Genomic DNA, 19,841 nt, shown 5'->3' with positions numbered 1-19,841 from the left:
AGAAGGAAGTAGAGCAGAAAGATGTGAAAGGAGACATGTGTTGTGTGGAATCAGGGCCAAAGTCCTCCTCCTCTCCTCTGCTGTCTCCAGCTCTTTTCTGCTTTTTCTTTCACCTTCACTTTGACGAGATGCATGCTCTTAAGCAGGGCTGCAGGAGACTGGAACATAAATGGCGAAAATCAAAACTGGAAGTTTTTTACCTATCTTGGCATGAGCGTTTATTGAAATACATCTGCAAAAGCAGCATATCTCTCTCACTTAATCAATATTAATAAATATAATCCCAGATTTCTCTTTGACACTGTAGCTAAATTTACTAAAAAGCAGCCGTCTATTAGCTGCTGACCATTCACGGCCCATAAGTTTCTAGACTTTATCTGCAATAAGGTTGATGAGATCATAAACAAAATTATTTCTTCAACTCCAGCTACAACTGTAGATCCTGTTTTACCAAATTCATATCTAAACAATGAGTCACTGATAGTCCCTGTTATTACAGCTTTTGAGACTATCTCTCTTGATACTTTGACTAAGCTCATGTCAGCTTCTAAACCAACTACTTGCCTACTTGACCCCTTACCAGCAAAACTTTTTAAAGACCTCTGGCCTTTCCTGGGACCTGCAATGGTGGACATTGTTATCATTTACTACTTGCACTGTTCCCAGCAATTTTAAGACAGTTGTGGTCAAACTTCTACTTAAGAATCCACACCTTGACCCAGGGTCTCTTAATAACTATCAACCAGTCTCTAATCTTCTATTCTTTTCTAAAGCACTAGAGAGAGTTGTGTATCAACAACTTTCGACCCTTAAAGAAGAAAACTATCTATATGAACCTTTTCAATCAGCTTTCAGGGCCTGTCACTCCACTGAAACTGCTCTGACCAGAGTGTTGAACAATCTTCTACTAGCTATGGACTCTGATTCCATCTCTGTACTTCTACTACTGGATTTCAGTGCAGCCTTTGAGGCCATTGATCACTGCGTACTATTAGACAGAATAACTTGTAATTTTGGTGTCTCTGGCTTAGCTCTCTCTTGGCTTAAGTCCTACTTATCTGGAACAACACATTGTTTCTGCTATAATATTACATTGAAATTCTCTCACGTTAAATATGACGTACCTCAGGGCTTGGTGCTTGGCCCTCTACTTTTCTCTCTTACAGTTCCCCTCTTGGCCAAATTATATGCAGCCATGGACTGAATTTCCATTGCTATGTGGATGATACTCAGCTGTATGTGCCTATAAGGGCTGATTATCATTCTCAGATGACTAATTTAGAGGCCTGCTTGGCTGCTGTGTAAAATTGGATGTCACTAAATATCCTGCCTTTAAATTTGGATAAAACTGAGATCAAATAGCAATAACAATCGACAACTCTGTGATTTCACAAAGTGTGGCAGCCAAGAATCTTGGTGTTACGTTTGAGCCCAGCCTTTCCTTTGATAAGCACATTAAAGAAATCCCCAAGAGTGCATTTTTTCACTTACATAATATAGCTAAAATTCGGTCTTTCCTGTCCATGGCTGGTGCAGAGACTACTACTACTACTACTACTGATGCAGAGACTCTAATACATGCATTTGTTTCGTCCAGACTTGATTACTGTAATGTTCTGTTTTTAGGTCTGCCACATTCTAGTACTAAAAGTCTTCCGATGATTCAAAATTCTACAGCTAGAATCCTAACTAAAACTAGAAAATTTGACCGTATTACACTAATTCTTGCCTCCCTTCATTGGCTTCCTATCCATTTTAGATCAGACTTCAAGGGGCTTCTGCTGACTTATAAAATCCTAAATGGGCTTGCCCCATCATACCTGTCTGATCTCCTTTAACCGTACATTCAATCTCAAGCGCTCTGCTCTCAAAATACAGGGCTCCGGTGTGTACCCAAAGTTAAAAAGAAGTCAGCTGGTGACAGGGCCTTTTCCTATCGGGCCCCCTTCTAAGGGATTAGCCTGCCTGCTGCCATCAGACAATCAGAGTTTGTTGAGTCCTTTAAATCCAAACTTAAAACTCGTCTTTTTGCCTTAACCTACAATTATACCCCTTTCATACTGGCCAGTGTGAAGGGGGTATAAGTTGCCATTAAATTGTCTACTTCAAGATCTGTACTGCATCGTGGGTCGGTTTCTGTCTCAATGAATTTACCAAGCACTGCTCTGCCTGTATAGATTACTGACTATTGCACACAGTTCACTTCTCTCACATGTTTTTCTCTCTTTCTGAATCTTGTATTTTACTTTCTCTTCTTCTGTGTATGTGAATGGTGTGACGTGAGTCTTCCCTGTGTGCACATGTAGTCTGTCCTCCTCCCAGGTTTCCATGGTGATTGTGGTCACCACCTGGACTCTGTTTGGCATCCCCTCATGACATTTTTTTCATAAAATAAATCAATCTTATACAGCACTTTTCTAACACTCAAAGTCGCTTTACAATAAACGGGGTGAAATAAGACAACAGATAAACATAACACATACAAAGGTGGATGGGAAGGGGCATCAGGGAATATCCACGCACCGGTGGGCTTGTGTACCGCACATCTAGGTGCCAAACCTCCTCCAAGTCCCTTAATATATGTCTTATAAATCCATGTAATTTTGTTTCAGCGTTATATCCCACTCTCACTGCGGTGTGGGACTACTGTTTGTTTCCTGTCTCTTTTCCCGTGTGTGTGAATGGCGTGATGCGAGTCTCTGTGGTGTGTATGTGTAGTCTGTTCTTCTGCCTGGTCTTCATAGTGATTGTGGTTGCGTGGCTCAGGTCCTGGGCTGTTCTGGTGGCATCTGGACACTGCTCGGCATCCTCCTCATCATATTCTTCATGTGTCTTATAATGCCATTATAATTGCGTTATCCTCTTTCAGTGCTGTATTGTGTAAATTGTGTAAACACAACATCCATTGCACGCTGTCCGTCTTGGGAGAGAGATCCTCCCTCTGTTGCTCTCCCTGAGGTTTCTTCCCATTTTTTTCTCCCTGTTAAAGAGACTCCTCACTGTGCAGCCTGCACCTCCAAACACAGAGACTCCTCACTTTGCAGCCTGCACCTCCAAACACAGAGACTCCTCACTGTGCAGCCTGCACCTCCAAACACAAGAGACTCCTCACTGTGCAGCCTGCACCTCCAAACACAGAGACTCCTCACTGTCCAGCCTGCACCTCCAAACACAGAGACTCCTCACTGTCCAGCCTGCACCTCCAAACACAAGAGACTCCTCACTGTGCAGCCTGCACCTCCAAACACAAGAGACTCCTCACTGTGCAGCCTGCACCTCCAAACACAAGAGACTCCTCACTGTGCAGCCTGCACCTCCAAACACAGAGACTCCTCACTGTGCAGCCTGCACCTCCAAACACAGAGACTCCTCACTGTCCAGCCTGCACCTCCAAACACAAGAGACTCCTCACTGTGCAGCCTGCACCTCCAAACACAGAGACTCCTCACTGCCCAGCCTGCACCTCCAAACACAAGAGACTCCTCACTGTGCAGCCTGCACCTCCAAACACAGAGACTCCTCACTGTGCAGCCTGCACCTCCAAACACAAGAGACTCCTCACTGTGCAGCCTGCACCTCCAAACACAGAGACTCCTCACTGTGCAGCCTGCACCTCCAAACACAAGAGACTCCTCACTGTGCAGCCTGCACCTAAAAACACAGAGACTCCTCACTGTGCAGCCTGCACCTCCAAACACACAGACTCCTCATTGTCCAGCCTGCACCTCCAAACACAGAGACTCCTCACTGCCCAGCCTGCACCTCCAAACACAGAGACTCCTCACTGTCCAGGACAGTAAAGTTGGGAGTCACACAGCAGAAGAAAGGAGGTCTGGTGTGATACACGGGCCTTGTCCTCATAAGACACCTCTTAGAGGCGCAGTCAACGGGGATGACTTAAAGCTCCTGCTGTCACCGTGTCCCTAGGGAACCTCCTCCACCTGGGCGCCCCGGTCGCCCGGTGGTTACGGTGCACACCACATAACCGCAACCGCAGCCCTGGTTTGATTCCAGCCAGTGACCTTTGTTGCGTGTCGTAGCCGTCGATCTCTCCCCTCATTTCCTGGCATTTTTGCCTTTATTGGATAATAAAGGCAAAAATGCCAGTTAAACTAAGCTCTTCCACCTTCCAGGAGGAGAGAGGCCTAATTAGCCAATGGGTGACATCAGAAGACCGAACCGTCTAGGCGACGCAGGTCTCATCAATTAGCGTAACCAGATATCGCAAGTTGTCTGTCTCTGGCTCATGACTGTCGAGTCCACAGTCTCACACACACACACACACACACACACACACACACACACACACACATTCTCTTACCATTCACATTCTATAAGGCAAGTGGTTCTACCCTGTGTGTGTGTGTGTGTGTGTGTGTGTGTGTGTGTGTGTGTGTGTGTGTGTGTGTCTGTCTGTAATGTGTGTACATATCGGCTGTTTCAATGTCAATGCACACGTGATAGAATTAAGAAACATTTGCGACCCCAACCCGAAATGCGGTGACCTCGGGTCGGGTCGGGGGGGGGGGGATTGAGATCTGGTGCCGCGGTTGGTTTGTGAGTCATTTAACAACACAAATGAAGTGAGTGGTAACCAAACCAAACGGTGAAGCGCTGCACGCATTTGCCGCAGTGTTGCCAGAGTTCAGCAAGTCGTCGGTTGCGCTGCCGTCTACCGGCAAAGCGCGCAGACCTCTGGAAAAGAAAAGAGAGCTACGTCTGCGTTTTAAACTCATCAGCTCGGTGCGAGGGGCGGAGGAGGAACCACGTAACATAAACCACAATGCCGCAGCTCGGCGGAGATCGCACGTGAGCCAGGACCAAATGAGACGGACGCCAGATGAGTTCGGGTCCCCTTTTAACAGATGACTTGTTGGAACGTGACACCATCCTGGAGGGACACGGACTTGTGTGTCGGCCCGACGACGCCCTCGCCTCGCCTCCCTGCCTCCCGCCTCTGAGCAGCCTGAATTATTCAGCGGGACACACACACACACACACACAACTGCTGGCAACTGAAACCCGGGTCGTCAAGGCAACCAATGCTTTCCTGCCCACACACACACACACACACACACACACACACACACATAAACCATGTCACCCTATACTTGTGGGGACCCCCTCACTGACTACATTCATTCCCTCGCCCTTAACCCTAACCTTAACCATCATGTCTCACCTTAACCCTTACCCTAACCTTAACCTAATCCTAATTCTAACCTTAACCCCAAACCCAAGTCCTAACCCTAAAATAGACCCTTTTCCTCGTGTCCCCCCAAGGTAGGTGGTTTCAGGTGTTTCTATCCTGATGGGGGACATTTGGTCCCCACTAGGATAGAAAACCCAGGTACACACACACACACACACACACACGGCTATGCACGTTTTAAACTCTTCATTCGAATCAAGTAAACAACCGTTTATTTCACATAGAAATCAGGAATTATAACGAGTAAACGTGACTCAGAGGGTATGAGACAAACGTAACTACGCTACCACAGAGAACGGCTCAAGCTGATTTGACCCGGTTTTGGAAAAGCTGATGATGAGTGTGTGTCTGTGTCTGACACACACAAACACACAAACAGAACGTGTGCTATGTGAGGGCTCACCTAGAAGGAAGCCATTGGGAGTCGTCCTGAACTCCCAGTGGCACCGCGCCCACCTCTGGCAGACCTGCGGAGACAGCAGCTGACGGCCACGCCCAATTAACCAGCAGCCAAAGAGACCGAGACTTTGGGGAGAGAGGGAGTGGAGTGCAGGGGAGGGGAGAAACGTGAGTACAGCTTGTTGAAGAACGAGGCTTCGGTTTTTGACCGTATTCTGGGACAGAGGCACTGGAGGAAGAGTGACCCCAGCAGCCAGACTGCAGAGCAAGAGAGATGAAGGGCAAAGATGGGTTGGTTCCTTGTTTCCCCTCCCTGTCTCACCCCCTCTCCTTTGCGACCCCTGTTAAGTCTCCCAGTGCACCGTAAAAAAGATTCAGCCTCAGCGTTTCATTAATAAAGTATATTTGAGTTCTGCGGTGTATTTGAGTTCTGCAGTTTATCTGAGTTCAGCGGTGTATCCGAGTTCTGTGGTTTATGTGAGTTCTGCACTGTATTGGAGTTCTGCAGTGTATCCGAGTTCTGCGGTGTATCCGAGTTCTGCGGTGTATCCGAGTTCTGCGGCGTATCCGAGTTCTGCCGTGTATCTGAGTTCTGCAGTGTATCCGAGTTCTGCGGTGTATCTGAGTTCTGCAGTGTATCTGAGTTCTGCGGTGTATCCGAGTTCTGCGGTGTATCTGAGTTCTGCTTGAGTTCTATTTGTCCACGTCTAGCGTTGTTCCCGGACCAGGAGTCCACAACAAGCTTGCGTTCCCCGTCTTAACGGCACCGATAGACCGGAAATGTCAGAAAAATGTCACCGGAAACGCCACTTGCCGACGTTATCTGCAGATCGGAGGAGCGTCTCGTGATCGAGGGGAATCTGATGGGAGCATCCAGCTCATCTGAGTAAGAGCCGATTCAAAACGACGGACGAATTCGGGAAGAAACATTCGGGGCAAGTCTCCAGACATGTAATGTGGCAGCTGATATCAGCTGATGCTTCATAAGCTCCCGCAGTAATCTTATGAGGGCCTCCTTAGGCAGGCTCCCACTTGGAAGTTTATTTTGGGATGCGTGGTTGTCTTCTGCTGGGATACACCAGCTGGAAAGATGCTGGGGCATGACACCAAATATCAACCGGCAATCTGACGTGCATCTCAAAGCTGTGCAGCATAAAAATGTGCGGAAGCGCACACACACGCACACACACAAAGTAAGTGTTTATCCAAACACACATGCAAATCCGTTCAGTGTGATAGGCCCTCGCGGAGGTGATGCCCCGTTTTTATATTCCAATGTCTGTCGCGTTCGTCAGACACCCTGATTTATCGGCTCACCAGGCTGTGTCCAAAGATGTCTGACGAAGACACACACAGAGGGGGAGAGAGTGACACACACTCACAGAGGAGGAGAAGGATGGGTAGCAGAGGTAAAGAGAGACAGAGACAGAAATGACAGACAAAAATGTAGAATTTTTTTTTTGACAATAACAACCGAGAGGTATTTTGTGCGAGCATCACTGAAGGCGAAAGGTTGAAGGATATCAGGCGTGTGTGTGTGTGTGAGAGAGAGAGAGAGTGTGTATTGACAAATCTTGGTTGGTTTTTTTGGTGTGGGTGTTGTGTATTTTCTGGGATCAGGTAAACAGACTGACCCGGACACCCCGGTGGCTCATAAATCTGTTGTATCACCGGAGCCAAATGACGTCAAGAATGCCATGTGTTTGCGTGCGTGTGTTTGTGTGTCATTCATGTGATTTTAAGGTGAGTAATGAGGATGAGACACAAGAATACACTAATGTACTTGTGCGCGCACACACACACACACACACCCTTACTAAGCATACATCAGCACAGAAGTGGGTTGAGTGTGTCCCTTGTTGTACAGTACGGCGGCACAGTGGAGTTGTTGCCTGCACCCCAAACCAGTACAGATGTTGCTTTAGGAATGTCCTAAAGGCCGCTTCGTCCCGCTGATCTTGCATGTTCTTACCCCCCCCCCCCGTCTCTGAGCCTGTCGTCGTGTCCGTTCAGATGGACACTCGAAAGCGGCGGTAAATCACAGACAAGTGGTGTGTTTTGCAAGTACTCAGGCCACAGCGGGTTGGAGGTTGGCTGACGGACAGGGCCAGATGTGCTCTCCATTATCTCTCCCAGCAGAGCTAGGCAATTTACTTATTTATTATTCATATCCTGATGCGGGTGTGGTGTGTGATTTTGGCTCGGGTGATGCAGGGATATGACTAAAGGTTGTCATTTCCTGGTCTTAAAGGCTGCATTACTGTAAAGTCAGGCAATTTTCTCAACTTATTTGACTGTTTTAGTGACGTGAGCAATGACTGCCTCTTCCTGCTTGCTCATCATATCCACATTGCAACTGATCATTGCAAAACATGTTCTGCTTATGTGGAAGCACCAGCGGACGTCCCCAAAACATCCTCACATTATCGATACCGCGAAATTCAGTCGGAATATCGTGACATTTGAGTTTGTCAGTGTCGCCCAGCCCTACTCCCCCATCTTTCAAGACTCGGCCTACGGTCAACTGTTTGGCTGCATTGGCATCAAAAGTAATTTCCTTGGGGGCGCCCGGGTATTCCGTTGCCTACCAACACGGGGATCGCCGGTTCGAATCCCCATGTTACCCCCGGCTTCTTCGGGCGTCCCTACAGACACAATTGGTTGTGTCTGCGGATGGGAAGCCGGATGTGGGTGTGTCCTGGTCACTGCACTAGCGCCTCCTCTGGTTCGTCGGAACTGCAGGGAATAGCGTGATCCTCCCACGCGCTACGTCCCCCTGGTGAAACTCCTCACCGTCAGGTGAAAAGAAGCAGCTGGCGACTCCACGTGTCAGAGGAGGCATGTGGTAGTCTGCAGCCCTCCCCGGATCGGCAGAGGGGGTGGAGCAGTGACCGGGACGTCTTGGAAAATAGAGAAATTTGCTGGATTAAATTGGGGGGGGAAACTTAATTCCCTTTAAAGACCCACTCTGAAATCCATCTCAGCTCCTGGTTTGGTCAACCGAGTCCCTGAGTCCCATCAACCACAAAGCAGCCGAGAGAAGACAGAGTTCCTCTGTCTCTGGTCTTGTGACCTTTTCTGGAACAGCCACTGAGGGCGGCTCGGCCGATAACCCCATGTGAACCAGAAGAGGATGGGAGGTGGCCGGTGGGCAGATGAACACTGGAGGCACACACACACACACACACATCATATGCATGCATTTCGGCCTCCTTGGCCTGGTACACAGCACACACACACACATACTTGAATATTCAAATACACACACATACACAGCGGACAGCGCCGTCTTTCTATTATTCAGAGGCTGTGAGGTGTCTGGGGCCTGGCGGTCCAGCCGGTAACATGATCAGTGGTTGGAATGGAGCTCTGCTCCTCCACACCTGCTGATGACAGCTCTGACGGGTTGGTAGTGGACATCTGTGTGACTGGGATTAGTGCAGCCTCTGTAGGTAGAGTGGCAGGCGACATTGAGGCCCAAACCATACTCGAGGTAAGTACACGAATGCAAATGACAATGCCTGACCATGCACGCTGCAAACACACAGCCCGGTTGTGCCTATACTACCCATATGTGTCCTGCAGAAGAAGACTACAGCCCGCACCCACTTAGTACAATCCACGCCCACTTTGATAGTAATGTCTCCACTAGAGTCCACGCCCACCGCCCACTTCCGGTGTGGGTGTCATTTCTGCTCGGGTACAATATCGACTCGGGGTCGTCACGGATTATGTTGCTAGCTGGCGTTGTTTACCGCTAGCCTTTATAGTTATGTAGCTGTGTGCTTTTTTACAATCCACGTTGACATAGAGTTGGTTAGTAAAGGTGCGAGGGCCGAAGGAGCGAGGCTCCTGGCTCAGGACCCCCCCCCCCCCGAAGGATGGGTCCTGGACGAGCGAAAGCAAGTGAAGGCCGAAGGCCCGAGCTGCGTCTAACGTCAATCTACCGTTTCCCGCTGTTCCTAAACTGAACTAGCCCCTACCCAAGCCCCTACCCAATCATAATGCGTGAAGTAGTGAAGTCATCCGTAGTCGCAGGACCCCGAGCAGGGCGAGTAGATCAAGTACCGACAGGAATCTTCTTAACGAAAGCAGAAAAGGGCTTTGACGGAAGACAACAACAATGGTTGCGCGTATGAATTACCGTTCCGCGTTTGTTACAGTATGTTCTCTGTTACTGTGCCATACAAGTAAGATTATCACTATATTATTGCCCCCCAGAATGACTTTCAACCAATTATTTAACCACCTGATTAAAACATCCCGCTTCATCTTCTTCTTCTTTGGTGTCTTCTTCTATTTTCTGGCAGTTAGCAAACAATTTATGGTGCATTACCGCCACCTTCTGGATGAATTCTCCGTTCTTGGTGTGAATTTAGAAAAGTACAAGTTACACCTCCTGCTACAAGTTACACCTCCTGCTACAAGTTACGCCCCTTTCTTGCAGTCCGCAGACAGACCCTTCTCGGTTGTGCATACTCAACGTGAGTTCTCGTGTCCCTGTGGAGGTTCGTACACCTGAGACCTCAAGAGGGCGCTGTTACAGTGTAAAAGAAAGTGCGTAGCTCAAAGACGACGTATTCATCTTGTTACCTGCAATTGCGGCCCTCACGGCGGCCCCTGAGATGTTGGCTCCGTTTGCATCATGTTAAAAATTTCAGGTGACACGTTTTCGAACATGACTGTGTAGCTCGAAGTGTCCGCATCGGCATCCTTACATAAAGGATGCATGTGACACATGGGACGGTCAGAGACGATTTCTAGACTTTGGTGCCAAAGTCAGTGCTGAAACTACCAAATGACTGATATATTCACAACAATTAAAGATGTTTGGCTCCTACAAAACGTTAGAGGTCATCATTAGATACCTCATTACAGTATATAATGATTTTCTTAACTGGAATTAGAGCATTTTGGAAAGGAACCAATCCTTTTTCTCTTGGGGATGGGCTATCATTTCTGCACTGATACAAGTGTGTAAAGTGGGTTTTATATCGCATCAATATCCATAACTGAGGGAACTGCTTGTAATTCATCCTTTACTGGCTGCAGTTTTTTTTGGTATTTTTGCCAAAAATAGAACCAACTTAGCGTTGTCCGTGGTGCATTAAGAGCAATAAAGTGCATGTAAAACACTGCATGGGAGAAGGTTGGTCTTAACTCTCCCGGCTGTTTATAAGCCATATCTAATGACCGCAGCAGAATCTGGCCACCGCGGCCTTTTATTGATTCGTCCACCCGTGTCAACAGGTGGGAGGATACAGAGGCCGATGTTGTGCTTCTGTCTTGCTCTTTCTGTGGAGTGTTGAGGTGTGATTCAAACACTTCTACCCCTCACCAATGAGATTTGCATGTTCGCGGGGGCAGCTGTTCAAGTCCGACGTACACGGACTTCAACAGTCTCTGAGAAAACGTGTTAAGTTCCCATCAATATCCAGCGCCCCCTTCCAAAAATCCAGCGAATAAAGCGAGTCCTCAGCGGTGCCACGGCGTCTCTGCAGAGGTAAACCGCTGTTATGGGTTTGACCTTTAGACCTGTTGTGAACTGAGTGGACTGGCGGGCACGCCGCTCATCCATAACACAGTGCACTGAAAAGCCAAGAGAGGGGGGGGTGGAGAAATAGGGTGACCAGAAAGCAGAAAAACTTTTGTATTGTTGAGCTACCTGGTACCGAATTAGACGGGTAGGTTGTTGTTTGCCATTGGCGGAGCCGTGGCGAGGCGTGCTTGCTGGGCCACGGCGGCGCTGAGCGGAGATAACTCTGGTGTAACGTTGAGCTTGTTCTGAGCTATTGCCACGGTGTCAGACACCGAGCAAACTAGATAACAAATCCATTATTGCTCTTTGGTTTGCTTCTTACCCCGTTACCAACAAATACTAAGTAAAAAAGCTCTACTTGCAAATACAGCCTGTCTGTCTGTCTGCCTGCCTGCCTGCCTGTCTGTCTGCCTGTCTGCCTGCCTGCCTGCCTGTCTGCCTGTCTGTCTGCCTGCCAGCCTGCCTGTCTGTCTGCCTGTCTGCCTGCCTGTCTGCCTGCCTGCCAGCCTGCCTGTCTGTCTGTCTGTCTGTCTGCCTGGCTGCCTGCCTGTCTGTCTGTCTGCCTGTCTGTCTGCCTGCCAGTCTGCCTGCCTGCCTGCCTGCCTGTCTGTCTGGCTGCCTGGCTGCCTGTCTGTCTGTCTGTCTGTCTGCCTGTCTGTCTGCCTGCCAGCCTGCCTGTCTGTCTGCCTGCCTGTCTGCCTGTCTGTCTGTCTGGCCTCAGCCTTCATCATCTCTGGACTCGAAATAGAAACAAAAGGCAGAACAAGAAATGTTGTCACCGCGCGCGTCCCTTCTGTAAATGACAGGCACATTTGCCGAGGACATTACTGTCTCTCTAGAGGCAATGGGTTAAATATGGTTTCCCACTTGTTTTCACGGCGGACATGACTGGCAGGTCTGTAACACACACACACACACACAGCGCAGAGAGATCTGGCGCGGAGAACTCGGAAAGATGTAAAAATAGATGGTTTGGCAAAAGACGGTTTGGTAACTGAGGCGGTCCAGTAAATTCGGCCATTAAATCTAAATGCAGGAAGCGAGCACGACAGCGAGCTTTCCATCAGACGCTGCTCTGCCGGCCTCCGTCTCGCCACCAATTACAGGGGACGTGTGGGACGACCTCCCGCTCCCGGCCCCACCTGCTACTCACCGAGGACACTCGTCCGTCCGTCCGGGACGCCGGGTCTGCAGGCCTTCGTGTGTGGGGAGGACACACGGACAGAGACACAGACAGGGGAGGGGAAAGACCATGACACACACACACACACACTGAGCACAGTAGGTGGCTGGTGCCGTCCTCACGAGCCAAACCAGCCCAGTTTCCACCGCCTGTCCAAACCAGCAGCCACTTATAGCCTCCCAGACATCACGCGGAGCATCAATCAGCCCTCCGCTGGCTGGCTGGCTGGCTGGATGGATGGGGTTGTCTCTCGGACCGAGCACAGAGGACTGGACGGGACCACAACTGGCTCACAGCAGAACGCACCAGATGGGTTTTTAAAACCGGGACGACGGCTGAGCAACACCAGCCCAGTCTCGCGGACAAAATGCTGCGATACGTACGACGTGTTTCCCGGGTCCCGAAGTAGTTTGACCGCTAACGTGCCGATGCGCTGAGGGCAGATTTACTGTTAACCCCAGTTTACACTCCGTGTGGGTTGTCATGCTTGCTGACCAGCCTCCAGGGTCCTTACCCTGACCTTACCCACGCCAAACCCAACGCTGAACTTAACCAGCCCCCCCCCCCACTTTCTCCTCAGTTGTACCCGGCCAGTTACCCCACTCTCCCGAGCCGTCCCGGTCTCTGCTCCACCCCCTCTGCCGATCCGGGGAGGGCTGCAGACCACCACACGCCTCCTCCCATACATGTGGAGTTGCCAGCCGCTTCTTTTCACCTGACAGTGAGGAGTTTCACCAGGGGGACGTAGCACGTGGGAGGATCACGCTATTCCCCTCTGTCCCCCCCTCCTCCTCCTCCTCCTCCTCCTCCCTGAACAGGCGCCCCGACCGACCAGAGGAGGCGCTATTGAGCGACTAGGACACATACATCCGGCTTCCCACCCGCAGACACGGCCAATTGTGTATGTAGGGACGCCCACCCAAGCCGGAGGTAACACGGGGATTCGAACCGGTGATCCCCGTGTTGGTGGTCAGCGGAATAGACCGCCACGCCACCCAGACGCCCCTAACTTAAGCATCTCTAAGCTCATACCTGAATATAACCATTTCTACCCATGTACCTCAACTGTGTATGAATGCTTTGTCTGTGACTTGGCGTTGGTGGCGTTATAACGGACAGCTGACTCCAGCACGTGTCACCGTGAGGTGTCTGTAATGGTGTCGCCCCCAGTCCACTTGCCCCGTGGGGCCCACTGAAGCCCCGGAGTTTTAACCTGTACATTTGTGTTGAGGAGATCAGGAAACATCTTCCTCCCCACAGGGGTCTCCGCGGCTCATGTACACCACGGGACTCAGACCCACGCTATCCTCACTTCCTGGGAACAACACTGACTCGTGGACGGGTGTGTTTTGCCACGGATGATATCGTGCGACGTTGCGCTTCAGAGACCCAACCCCGGCCTCGAACCCGCGCACTGTTAGTCACGCGCTACGCCGTTTATCACCTTTACGGTGAGAAAACAGTCACGCGAGTATGTTTCGTACCCCCCTGTCCTCTACGTCGCTTCAATACTCGCAAAGATTTATAAATGTATGTTTATGAATTTGTATATATTTTGTCCTATCAGCCATAAACACGTGAAACCTGTAGAACTGGGGAACGCCGAGCTGGTGGTGTGTTGGGTGGAATGCAAGTCGTGTAAGAGGTAAGACGGCTCCGGTCTCCCTCTCAAGTCCAGCAGACGCGAGAACAACGAGGCCTAATGACACGTTAGGGCGGGGGTGTCAAACTCCGGGCCTCGAGGGCCGCAGCGTCCGGAGGTATTTGTTGCAACCGTGTGCTACACCACCCGATTTAACTAATTAGCTCACCTCCTGGATCAAGGAGGGAAAGGAACTAGTTTAATCAGGCGGTGTAGCGCACGGCTGCAACAAATACCTGCAGACGCTGCGGCCCTCGGGGCCCGGAGTTTGACACCCCTGCGCGAGGGTCTGCACACTTCCCACTCTCAGCAGAGGGAACTCGGGATGAAGGGTTCGAGTCCCGGGTGAACAACGCCGGTCTGATCAGACGCACAGAAAGAGAGAGAGAGAGAGAGAGAGGCAACGTTAACTGGACTTTCTGAGCCCGTCCCGAAAACTTCCCACGAGTCCTAAACCCTGCACTTTGTTTGCGGGTGTAACCCACAATGCATTGCGCTGCGCCGTTTAAGACGGGGTGGGGGGGATGAGAGCTCGCCCACAAGCATAAAAAAACCCCAACGGAACCAGGAAGAAGCCGGTACCGAACCTGAGTGTGGATCTTCAAGTACCGGCCGATGCCGAGCCCCGAGCCCATCCACGGCTCCTGCAGAACAGTGAAGACCTAGACCATTTGTTTGGGGTCAACAGACATCCTAGCCCACGTCGGCCCGGTATCCGGTACCAGTCTCGGTACAGGTGCAAGGTGTAGATCCGGCGGGAGGTGCCGCGCGTGCCTCGGTCGTGAGGACCGCAAAGAAGAAACACCCGAGCTGCGCCATTTGCACGTCGTAGGTCTCGCTAGCGACATCTTGCGTTGTCATGGTGACGGGTGACGTCACACGACGCTGACCCCCCCTTCCTCCCTTGCCCGCCGTTTGGAGCAGCTGCACCCCCCCGAGAACTCACTGATCAAGTCTGTGAGGGTCCAGAGGTGGACGCTGAGACCCCCGCCCCCGCCCCGCCCCCCCGGTATGTTTGGAGGGTAGAATCAGGGATTCCGCTGCGAGTCTTGATTTCCATCACCGCCCTTCATCCGGAGAGACCAACTCCGCCCGGGCAGACACACGCGGCACACCGGCCATCGCCGCCCCGACCCACATTACAGACGCTCTCCGCCGGCAGGGAGCCAGGCTAGACCCTATCGATCCAGACCACATTGTGTGGCTTGTGCCGTGTGCTCCGGCTGTACAGGAGTTCAGTCAGCTCCGTGGGTTGAGAAGCCAGACTCCCCCTTCGGTGATGGGGGAGGGGGGGGAGTAAGCACATGGGGGAGATGACCAACCGGCCCTGCAGCCCGGAGGCCTCGTGGCGTGGCCAGAGGAGGCTTCAGGAGGTTTCATACAACAACACGGGCCACGTTTCACAACTGAGACGAGCCGAACCAGGACCGGCTCCATCTTCCTCTCGTCCTCTCCCTGCACTGGTCTGGCCACAACACAAATGAGACACTCCACATCTGGACACATCTGTGCACATCTGGACACAGCCCGAACGTTCACTACAGCAGAGTATGGACAGACTCTATATATAGCCCTTAAGTAAGGTGGGGAGGGGGGGGGATGCTGGGTTTGCCTAACGTGTTGACATGTGGACTGTCGAGGAACAACATATAAATCTATACGACGTGTGTAGCAGTGTGTGTGTAGCAGTGTGTGTGTAGCAGCGTGTGTGTAGCAGCGTGTGTGTAGCAGTGTGTGTGTAGCAGTGTGTGTGTAGCAGTGTGTGTGTAGCAGCGTGTGTGTAGCAGTGTGTGTGTGTGTGTGTGTGTGCCAGATTTTCCATCCTAATGGGGACATTTGGTCCCCATTAGGATGGAAAATCCTGAAACCAACTACCTGGTGGGGACATTTTACGGGTCTCCGTGGGGGAAATGGTCCATTTTAGGGCTAGGGCTTGGGGTTTTAGGGGTACGGTTAGAATCAGGGTAAGGGTTAAGGTCGGGCATGTAGATATGATGGGTGAGGTTGGGGTTAAGGGCTAGGGAATGAACGTCGTCACGGAGGGGTCCCGTGTGTGTGTGTGTGTGTGTGTGTGTGTGTGTGTGTAGGGCGGGGAGGCAGCGGTGGTGGTGGTGGGGGGTGGGGTAATTGGGTGGTCGTGATGGGCGTGTTGGTTAAGTACATAATGACACCCTCTGCCTACGCTGTGAAGTGGCTCTTTGGAAGGGGTTATTTCGCCCCGTTCAGGCGGCAGCGTGGTGGAAGTGTGCGGGTTGCGAACTTTCCCAGTGCAGGGTGCAGCAGAGCAGCAGCCCGTCACACATGCTCCTTCATACATGCTCCTTCACACATGCTCCTTCACTCATGCTCCTTCACTCATGCTCCTTCACACATGCTCCTTCACTCATGCTCCTTCATACATGCTCCTTCACTCATGCTCCTTCACACATGCTCCTTCACACATGCTCCTTCACTCATGCTCCTTCACACATGCTCCTTCACACATGCTCCTTCACTCATGCTCCTTCACACATGCTCCTTCACACATGCTCCTTCACACACGCTCCTTCATACACGCTCCTTCACACACAAGCAGGGCAGTCCAGCTTATTGCCTTAATGGCCTCGTCTGCAGGGATGGCGTATTCCCGTAGCACGACATTCCCGGCTCACACTGGTGGGAATTACACCGTCAGGAAACGCCGAAGGGTTTCCCAGCGGGGACCAAAAGCACCCGCTTCCAGAAAACGGATCAAGTCCCTCCGAGATCTCCCGGCAGTGCTCCCGGCGTTTCTCCTCTCGGGGTTAAAGGAGAGCAAATATGAATCCCTCCCCCGAGAAGAGAAGAGCCGCGCGGAGGGCGGAGAAGTGAACTGACCCAGCCGGCCGGCGTGTGTCTGACAAAGAGCCGGACACACGCCGAGCGGCCGGCACGACCCAGCAACAACAACGCTGCCATGAGCATCTCACGCACACACACGCACACGCACACACGCACTCACACGCACCTCCCGTCATAACGCCAGAAGGAGTCCAGGTTGGGGTGTGCGTGCTGGGAGAGCAAGGGTGGCCGTGTTTGGGGGTCCCGGCGGTCTTACCTCCACACTGAAGGGCTGCTCCTCTCCGTTCACGGCGCATAAAATCCACAGCAGGAGCTGCAGGCTCAGGGTCCCCGCGCACACACCATGCAAGCACCTCCGCGCGTGCAGCAGCACCATAGTGGCCCACTTTGTTCTGCTCTGTCCTGCTGCTGCTTCTGGCAACAGTCGGTAGAAGAACTACAAGAACCGAAGAAGAAGAAGAAGAGAGCGAGCTGGGGGTGGGGGGGGGCGATATATCCTAGATGCTGGGGGGGGACATCGCCGGTCGCGCCCCGGGAGAGGAGCGTGTCGGTCGGCCGCTGTGCGGAGGAAGTTTGGCCGCTTTAACGAGAACCATTCACGGCGGCTTCCGGCCGTTTTAACGCCGCTTCCTCCCCTCCGTCCCGGCTCCGGTCCAACACGTCCCGGCTCCGGTCCAACACGTCCCGGCTCCGGTCAACACGTCCCGGCTCCGGTCAACACGTCCCGGCGGCTGTGCGCGGATCCCTCCCGGCAGACACATAGAAGCTGGAATCCTGCGCTGCGCGGCATAGCTGCCAGTTTTCAACCATATTTCCCAAGCACTGCGCCTGCGCGTACTCCCCCTCCCTCCCTCCCCCTCCCCCTGCCCCCTCCCACTAACCAACCCCCCCCCTCCCTCCCGATTACGGACGCGTATGATATCACTCCCCTTCTGGACCCGGCGTCACCGGGACCTGTTTTCTGCGCGGTTCAGCTCGGTTCAGCTCGGCTCGGCTCGGTTCAGCACCAGCTCGGTTCACGGCAAGGCAAAGCGGGGCAGTGTGCGTCGCTTACGTTCAGATCCTTTCGATCCGGTTCAGCTTTGTCGTCGCTCAGCAGAGACGAACAGCAAACCGTCGGCTTGCTTTTCCCCGGACGGGGCAAGTGTTCGTCCCGCTAGTGACCAACAGAGGTGCCAGGGCGCACCGTGTGCTGCTGGAGCTGCTGCTGGTGCTGGTACTGCTGCTGGTACTGGTACTGCTGCTGGTGCTGGTACTGCTGCTGGTGCTGGTACTGGTACTGGTACTGCTGCTGGTACCGGCGATGTGGTTAATACGGTAATGCGTTTAGAGCAGTGACAAAGAGATATGTGCAGGGTGACATGGCCGGATTAACCCGCCTGGGGGCCCCGGGGCAAAACGCACCACTGGCCCCGACCCACCCAGTCTGTGCGGAGAGCGGATAGGACCCTCGGACCTCAGTTCATACTGTGTTGAAACGACAAATATTCACAAACAAATCTGCATTTAATCAAAGTAGCACGTGTTAGTTGGTACCGAACTTGGCGACCAAGGGGCTCCAGGGGGTCCAGGGCCTCAGGGTAGTTGCCCACTTTGCCGGTCAGTCATGCGGCCTTGCAGGGCAGTGAGGCCGTGTAAACAAAAAGTCCTGCAGTTTCTCCTTTCAATGCACAGACACACAACTGTAGTCTCTACTGAGAAACCGTGTTGCACTGGGGAACATTTAACCTTGCACAACGGGATTGCTGACATTTAAAGCATGTGATGATGATGATGATGATGATGATGATGAATGGTGGAAAAGTGATATTCAGAGATTATTCTATATGCATATAGAATAAAATATCTATAGCATAAGCATAACAATATCAGAGCATAGCTAATATGCCTGTATAATGTATATAATAATATAATATATAATGTATATAATGTATATAATAATATAATATGTATATAATAATAGAATAATACAGCATTACACAAGTATACTGTATGCTTAATAAATGTTCAGTTAAGCTCCATAAGTCCACTACATGTGAACTTCAGAGTGACTTCATTTCAAATTGACTAATGCCCTCCTACACACACACACACACACACACACACACACACAATCCCGGTTTCTGTATTGTCAGTTTGAGGCGCTGGTGTGTTGTTGTTTGGGTGAGCCACTAGGGGGCGTTGTGAAGCTCTCCGAGGGTGAATAAGCCGTCCTGCCCAGAAGGCCCTGCTGTGTCACCAGCGCTTTTCCGGGAGGTGGTGATGCCACACGTTTGTCTGTATAGTTACTGTTAGATGAGTGATTAACATGTTGGGGATCCTGCAGACACAGACAGAGAGAGGGCTTGCAAGTCAAGGCCTCCTCCTCCTCCTCATCTTCATCCTCCTCCTCCTCAGTCAGATAGCGGATTGTAATTTGCATTTCACATATTGCATCACAGGCCGTGAATATTGTTATATGCACGCTATTACCTGGTGACAAGACGAGACAATTAACTGCTGCTGCCACGTAATACACAGACCAGACCAGACCAGACCAGCCCAGACCAGACCAGACCAGACCACACCAGCCCAGCCCAGACCAGACCAGACCAGACCAGACCAGCCCAGACCAGACCAGACCAGACCAGCCAAGACCAGACCAGACCAGCCCAGACCAGACCAGACCAGCCCAGCCCAGCCCAGCCCAGCCCAGACCAGACCAGACCAGCCCAGCCCAGACCAGCCTAGACCAGCCCAGCCCAGACCAGATCAGCCCAGACCAGACCAGACCAGACCATACCAGACCAGACCAGACCACACCAGACCAGACCACACCAGCCCAGACCAGACCAGACCAGACCAGACCAGCCCAGCCCAGACCACACCAGCCCAGCCCAAACCAGACCAGACCAGACCAGCCCAGACCATATGAGAGGCGAAAGCCTGGCTCTTCAGCAGCGTGCTCCCATGATACACAGGGTCAAGTGTAATGAACCGCATCAACGATCTTCCACTTAGCTGACATCAAGGGATAAGCAGTGTGCGTGCGTGTGAGTGTGTGTGT

At 51.7% G+C, this 19,841-nt stretch overlaps 1 protein-coding gene across 1 annotated transcript in view; it reads right to left on the bottom strand.

Moving 5' to 3' along the window:
* The window catches only part of LOC130129692 (matrix metalloproteinase-16-like), a 101,889-nt gene extending 84,323 nt beyond the window's left edge, over positions 1 to 17,566 (bottom strand). Inside the window, exon 1 of the mRNA XM_056299278.1 lies at positions 17,052 to 17,566. Coding sequence (XP_056155253.1) covers positions 17,052 to 17,171 — 120 coding nt within the window. The 5' untranslated portion in view covers positions 17,172 to 17,566. The remainder of the gene's footprint in view (positions 1 to 17,051) is intronic.
* Positions 17,567 to 19,841: the final 2,275 nt, after the last annotated feature.

Source organism: Lampris incognitus, chromosome 19 (genome assembly GCF_029633865.1).
Source record: "Lampris incognitus isolate fLamInc1 chromosome 19, fLamInc1.hap2, whole genome shotgun sequence".
Lineage (NCBI taxonomy): Eukaryota > Metazoa > Chordata > Actinopteri > Lampriformes > Lampridae > Lampris > Lampris incognitus.
Note: the sequence above shows the minus strand (reverse complement) of the source record. Positions and strands in the feature narration are given on the sequence as shown.